Source organism: Thunnus albacares, chromosome 11, assembly GCF_914725855.1.
Source record: "Thunnus albacares chromosome 11, fThuAlb1.1, whole genome shotgun sequence".
Lineage (NCBI taxonomy): Eukaryota > Metazoa > Chordata > Actinopteri > Scombriformes > Scombridae > Thunnus > Thunnus albacares.
This window is the reverse complement of record NC_058116.1, coordinates 24,112,929-24,120,273: the sequence shown is the minus strand read 5'-3', so window position 1 is coordinate 24,120,273 and position 7,345 is coordinate 24,112,929. Positions and strand designations below refer to the sequence as shown.

At 37.2% G+C, this 7,345-nt stretch overlaps 1 protein-coding gene across 1 annotated transcript in view; it reads left to right on the top strand.

Moving 5' to 3' along the window:
* The first annotated feature begins 6,295 nt into the window (after window positions 1–6,295).
* LOC122992646 (polycystic kidney disease protein 1-like 2) overlaps window positions 6,296–7,345 on the top strand; it is a 47,000-nt gene continuing 45,950 nt past the window's right edge. Inside the window, exon 1 of the mRNA XM_044366509.1 lies at window positions 6,296–6,632. Within this exon, the coding sequence (XP_044222444.1) occupies window positions 6,296–6,632 (337 nt within the window). The remainder of the gene's footprint in view (window positions 6,633–7,345) is intronic.

Sequence of the window (7,345 nt, the reverse complement as noted above, 5' to 3'; positions counted from 1 at the left end):
TATTTAAACACTGTGTAACTTTGTGACTGATATGTCTTGAGAGAGGTCAAGTCTTTTTAATGAATCGTTGCAGAGGTGATAAGCGTGTGTCGGGAATTGACTTTTTTCCTTGGAATGGATCTTTGATTCCCTGAATTGATTCCCTGCAGCACAAAAGAGACAAACAAGTGGTGGGCGTGTTGCCTATATGACATATGTCAGAGGGTGCACGTCAAGACACAAATACTCTGCTAGTTTTTTTCTGCTAGTTTTTTTTTTTTAATTGCAAACCTACATGTGCTGTGCTCTAAAACTGCCCACAATACAGCTCCTTAATCATCTCATCCCTCATTATGTCCTTTCTCTTTCTCTGCCTCTAATTTTAATCTGGAGTGTAATTCTTCATTGTAGTGCTTCAAAGGAGGTGAGAGAGACACTGAGAAATGAGGAAAATTATTCCGCTGCTCTGAACATAATTTCAAAATCCTTGCATCTGAAAAGAGCAGCAATCACCAGTAGTATATAATTATTTCTCATATTCAGAGTACTTAGTTAGCAAATATCAGTTGTGAATTCCTTTTTTTAATAAGCAAATATGATTTTAGCAGTAGTGCTACTTGAAAAGACATTAAAATACAACAATTATATAATAATAATAATAATAATAATAATAATAATAATAATAATAATAATAATAATAATAATAATAATAATAATAATAATAATAATGTTTTATCACAGTTGTCAGAAGATTGCACTATGGTAAAGTGATCATCTTCAAATTTCACAAGGCTCTTCATTATGTATAGGAGAGGACAGGGCAGGTGAAAAAAGAGGTTAAGGAGAGAGAAGACAGACAAACAGAGGTGAGAAGTGAAGGAAAGAGGGAGCAGAGATAGTGTTTATATCGACGAGATATCTCTTTAATAAACAAGACTTTGAGCCAGAAAAAAGACTATTTGGCTCTGAGTGAGAAAATAGTTTCCACAAAAAGCAAAATACTGTGACCTCACTTAGCCATATTCACAGCTTGTTACCCACAGTTACCTTAACCTCACCCTCTATTTCACATCTTCCTTTATGAAAAGCTTCCATTTGAATTAGGGACTGAGCCCAAAAGGCAGAGGACTACTGTAAAACAATAGGATTATTATTGTTTTAATATTGTTTTTCGTGCATTTGTTTCTTTCTTTCTTTATTATTATGCCACTTAAACCCTGAATTTGACCCCCTAAACATGCTCAAAAACTCACCAAATTTGGCACACACATCAGGTCTGGTGAAAAATTTGATAAAATGTAAAAATTAACTCCTAAAGTGCCAAAATGTGCTCTCTAGCGCCACCTATGTAACTAAAATGGCCGCCACGGCCCGTAGGAATGTCATGGAGAGATCAAACCAAAACTCAATTATTCGTTTCAATTATTGGATTTTATAAGCCCTCAAAGTTGCAGTGCCACATCACACCTTACCATGTAAAACAATAGGGAGGCAATCTATGGGCATGAACTTTGTGTCAAACAGAGGCTTCTGACATCTAAACTATAAGTCTGACCACTTTCAAACCTGTATCAATGGATTCGCCACAAAATTTCCTACTAAAAGATATGATTTTTAATTAAAGATTAAGTGCTGTGAAACATTCAGTAATACACGCTCATTATAAAATCAAGAAAAGACTTTAAAACTCACACTCTAATATCTCAAAAACAATAAAAGATAGAAAAAAAATGTAAATTCAAGATTTGTAGGTCAAAGTCTCGTGACTCATTTAAAGTTCAAACGAAGTCTGTATCTAAAACTATGTGGAAGCAGTAAATGTTCAAAAAGGTGTGGGTTCACTCACACTCTCCATTCAAATATATGAGTATTTTTCTGTGTCCAGCTGCAGTTTCTTATGGTCTCTACACACCTGACAGTACACATGTCAATCAAACTTTGACCAGGTCATGTGGGTTAAAAGTCTTTACTTTTCTAAAAATAGACTTGATGAAAATTAGGAAATGAATTTGTTTTACACACAAACTCATCAAGAGTTTTCAACTTACTAATTGAAATTCAAGTGAATGGTCCAAAAACTTGATTTTGATGACACAGGTGTGAGCAAGACAGGCATGTCTCACCCTGCAGAAAATTCTCATCCTGTCAATCAAACTTTCAAAATAAAAGCACACCACACTTGTAAGAAATATCCCTCATTTTTAAAGATCAAAATGATCTGATCCTGACGCGCCAGAGTGCAAGGTCCCGACACCGCTGCTTGCAGCTTTAATTTTCTTTCTTCTTTGAATCTCTCTTATTTGGCATCTGCTACCGTAACTGTAATGCAATCTTTGTCCCTTAATTTCTACAATATGCATTTTAAAAACAGGAGGCTTAATCATTCTCTATTCACATGAGCTTCACTGGTAAATAATGTATCTAAATGAAGTTACTAGGACTGCCCTGGGTGAAGAAGGTGTATGCAACATTAGCTCCACTGTAAGAAACAGAAAGTGTGTGATTATTTTTTTGTGTAGTCAGTATCTGTATTTCTATTGAATCCTGCTTCAGCTCCATCATGAACACCCTTTTTTTCACTCTTGACTCCTCTCATTATGTCTTTATTTTCTCACTTGCTTGTCGGCGTTGCTATACACGGTCAAAAAGCTGACAGCAAAATGCATTTTTGTCCATTCTCAATATAAGCAAGCTGTGGTTTCGTTCATGCACTTTACTCAGGGTCCACTAGAGGCCAATTTTAATGTTTGTTTCTGACAAATGTTTAGAAGCCTGAGACTTTTAAGCTTGGCATGTCATTTTTCTTTTCTTTTCATGGGAAAAAATATCATAGTCCAACAAAGATGGGTTGAATCATAATATGAAGACAACACTATGATGTGTTTGGGGATTTAGAGCAATAAGCCTTCAGTGAGCTTCTTGTGTTTTTTAATATGAACTTGTCTGTTTACAGTTGGTGGTTGTCAATTGCTTGGTATGTGAGGTTAAACTTGAAAAATGAAATATGAGTGTCATGGCATGGCATTTCGGCTTTATAGCCAGCTATATGGAATATACCTGGTTTTATGTATCTGGTGCAGAGGGCAGGGTGGTGTGTCATATCTGGCAGAGTTGAAGGAAAGTTGGCTGGAATTACCTTTATTTCTGGCATGTTGCTGTATGTCTATTCTCCCTAAAACATTTCACTGGCATTTCCCACTAGCCAGTCCCAGCTACATCTGTAAATAGACACATTTTTCTAGTCTGTATTGTCACTGTCAAGCAGTGTGGTAAAAGTCTAGTTTGCCTATTGTCAGCTTTGGAGCCAACGGATACAGAGCGACAGCCAAGAGCAGGAATGGTGTTAGCATTGCTGACATTTTATAAAGTTTTTAATTATTTTAAAAGTTCACATGGATTACCAATGTTGTTTTTTCTTCTTCCAAAACATGGTAAAAGTTGTTTACTTTTGCTTTCAGCACTTATCACACAGATGTGTGGCTTGCTATTCCAACCATCCACCCCCATTGTATTCCAGAGAGAATTTCATTTCTGTAATTAAATGTCAACACTAAACTTAACACACCACTGTCCTCTGACAGCACTTGGAGGAGTGTTGCTCACTCAGCTAAATCTGTTGAATTGTATAAGTAACTGGGATCACAATTATTCATATTTTCATTTGCTGAATTCTTGCTCTAAATGTTATTTATAACATTTGGATTAACTACTAACAATGTAAAAAGAACATCAAAGTTCAACACTTGTGTGAGCAATGAAAGTTATATCTAACTCTAGCATGCTCTACTGACTTTTAATCACTTCATGGACAAAACACATATCAAGTACCAACATGATGAGCAATTACAGCATTTGCAGAATCAGGCAGAGGGAAACCTTACAAATTAGACAATCTAAACATAGAAGCAGGTTTACTGAGTGACATTATGTGGATACATTTGCTCATTAAAAACAGAACTAATGATGGTGTGTCAGTTGGTAAGTCCATTACTTTGGTCTAGATTGTATTATCTCAACAACTATTGGACAGATTGCCATGAAATTTTGTACAGACATCCATGATGTACACATTTGCAGAATCAGGAGGAATAAATCTTTGCAAATTAGATGACCTCTTCTAAGAAGCAGATTTTGTAACTTCTCTGGGTAAATTTGTAACACCCAGAACTGTATGCAGATGTAAAAGCTATGTTCTATTTTTTACTTAACAAAGTCATTCAGATAAATCAGGGAACCAATTTCTTGGAATTTATAAAAAGACAAGACACAATAGAATAAAAATAACACACACTGAGAATACAGAAGCATAATGTCCAGGTATCTTAGAGGCTTGAGCCTGTATTTTCAATGAAGAGCCAATCACTGAGAAAGACCAGCCTGTTTTTATTTTCTGGTAACAAAAGCCACCCTCTTTTGTCGTCCTAAGAGGGTAAAAACCCTTTCACGATGTGTTGTGGTTGCAGGTGCAGGTATTTCCTACTGTTCCCTGTTGCCATCATCTGGCTCAAGTAATGATCAGGTCCTTGCTTCACATTAATTCAGGCATTGGCTTAAAGAAAGGCCTAACAGGGAATCTACTAATGTCAAGTTACTCAGGAACGTACTCTAAAATTTACGGCAGTTCATGTGTAGATAAGTGCGACCCAAAAAGGGAGTTTTTCTAGTGGAACTGACTTGGCAGAAAAGGAATATAATATTCATAAGTATGTGTTAATTAGTGTGTAATTCCATGAAGATAAGAATTGTGTTTTTGTTTCCTTAGAATGAGCCCTTTATATCAACGTAGAGAGCAGGTCCTCTTCCACAGAGCCCATTATGTTGCACCGCCATATTTCTACAGTAGCCCAGAACGGACAAACTAAACACTGGCTCTAGAGAGGGCATTTCACATTTTTCACGAGTTTCACGGCACCAAAGTTTCTCCTACACACTTGGAAGGGGAGGGAGAGAGGAGGTGTATTCATTTGGTTGCAATCTGCAACCTCACCGCTAGATGCCACTAAATCTTACACACTGTCCTTTAACATTCCAGTGGTCCTGTTTGTTTGGAGTGATCTGGTCCTTTCTCTGGTTCAAATGACCCCAAAGGTCATTTATGCTACAGTTCAGGTGATAATATAGTTAGCCATCTGGCTCTTCTAAGAGTTTTGACACAGTGTTCGATTATCATGTTGACAGACCCCCACTAGGGCCAAGAGATCAGTTCGTGTAGGTCTTGGGTGAGAATTAAAGAAAGGTTTGTCCCTTAAACAGGAAAACAAGTCTGTCTTCCTTTCTGAGGAATAGAAATATTAGTTCAGAAAAACAAGCAAGCTGTCCTCCTACATTTGGTATTACATGTTTTTCTCCTCACAGAAGAGGGGCCTTATTTTCTCTCTGGAAGTGGGATGCTTTTTTCTTTATGATTGATAGAACGCCCGAAATAGAGTGTAGTTGTGACTCAAATGGATGCACTATAAGAAGTGGAACCCAGACTCCAAAATGTCCCCTTCTCACTTGAATGAAAACTGCTCACCGAGTGCATACGCTTCCATGTTATGCAACTGCATTTCACATGGGTATTATGAGGTTTTTTTTTCCCCTACTGGCACATGTCCATGATGTCCTATTTGGCTCATAGACTTTACATTGAGATGACCTCACATACAGAAAAAATGTTGGCCTTGGGAAAGTTTTACAAATATAAAACCTTCATGGTTTAAAAAACAAAAACAAAAAAAAAAAACGTTATATAAGGAATAATAATAGATCTTTTGTGCAGTTCAAGGTGTCCTGCCAACAGTTTCTATTTTTTTTTTTTTTTTGGTAGTCTTGTGAAAGTGAAAATGCTTATTGATGCCACTGGGTATTTTTTCGTTTCATGATGTGAGTGGCCACTAGGACAAATAGGCAGCAAGGCTGAGTGGTAGCTCTTAATACATCCATAGACTGAACATTTAAACCTAGCACTCACATTTTTACAAAAAAAAAAAAAAAATAGTTTAACATTCAGCATATTTTAAAAAAAATATAGACCTCTGAACTTTTTTATGAAATGGTTTAAATTATTGGTAAACCCTATCCCTAAGCTACCCGGCCATCTGGTTGAAGCCACCCTCCTTTTTTTTGTAGCTCTGTTTGTGCTCCATTGGTTTTTGAGAGAGCCTGGCTGTTAGGTAAACAATAGTCCATTGAATCCAGAAAAAGGTGTGTGAGAAAGGCTCTAGTCAGACCCATTTAAAAGCAGGATGTCACCATGCATGAGAACATTAGACAAAAGGATGAAGTGGTCTTATTATTTCCACTACACTGAAAGCAGAGTGATGTGAGTCTAACTATGATTTTTGAAGAGAGGATGTGCCGAACAATTCTGCACCTGCAGATCTTGGTGACACTCAGCTGTATGTCTTGGACTGAAGATAAGACAGAGGTTACTGTTTCCTGTCCAGAATACCAGAAGGCCTTCGGAGGTTCCTGCTATGAGTTTGTGGATCTCAAGCACTCTTTTTTCAGTGCTCAGGCTTGGTGTGAGCAGAACAGTGGACACCTTGCATTTGTTCCAAATGAAGACACTCAATATTTCCTTCAGAGACACCTGGACCCGAAAAAGGATATATGGCTTGGGGTAGCACCCCCTGCTTCGTCAGAACTGCAAGATTCTCCAACTGGTGAAGGTAGGAAGGCAAAAATTTGAAACTGCACTCAAGCATGTAATTGATTGTTTCTATCCACCGTAGACAGATGATTTTAATATGACAAATATTTGCTGCAAGTTACTCATGAGTACGTCTCTAGCACATGACTGCAAGCACTAAAACACAACAAAATAGAATCTCATTTAGTGGTAAAAGCCAAACAAAAATCTTACAACAGCTTTCGAAGCTTTGTCAGCAATGAAAGCATGTGCAGTATTTCAGTAGTAAAAATGAACACATTATCAAGAATACATTTTTATGGCACAAAACTCATTTTGCCTCCTTTTGGGAGCTGGGACAGACTTCAGACAATTATTTCTACATATATATGTTAAAGGATAAAATCAAGTAATAATGAAAACCTTCTGTGACTTCCCAAACTGGCAGCGGGAGGTCATTGTCCACATAATCCTGTTTTAATTGATCTTAAATAAAAAAACATAATGACTAGAGCATTCATTCTTTTTGCAGCTGAAAGCTAAGGCTTCTGTCTTTTGCATCATCACATTGTACGCTTGTGTCACAAGTTGATGACGTCATTACATTACTTTACGTGCGGTGCAAAAAGTGGTGACGCCAAAGGAGCAGAGAAGCGGGTTAATAGTTCATGTCAGAGAGAGATAAGGCATTTTTCAGACCAAACAGTTAAACATCGGTGACTGAGCTGAAATGGCGGCAGCTAATAGTGTTAA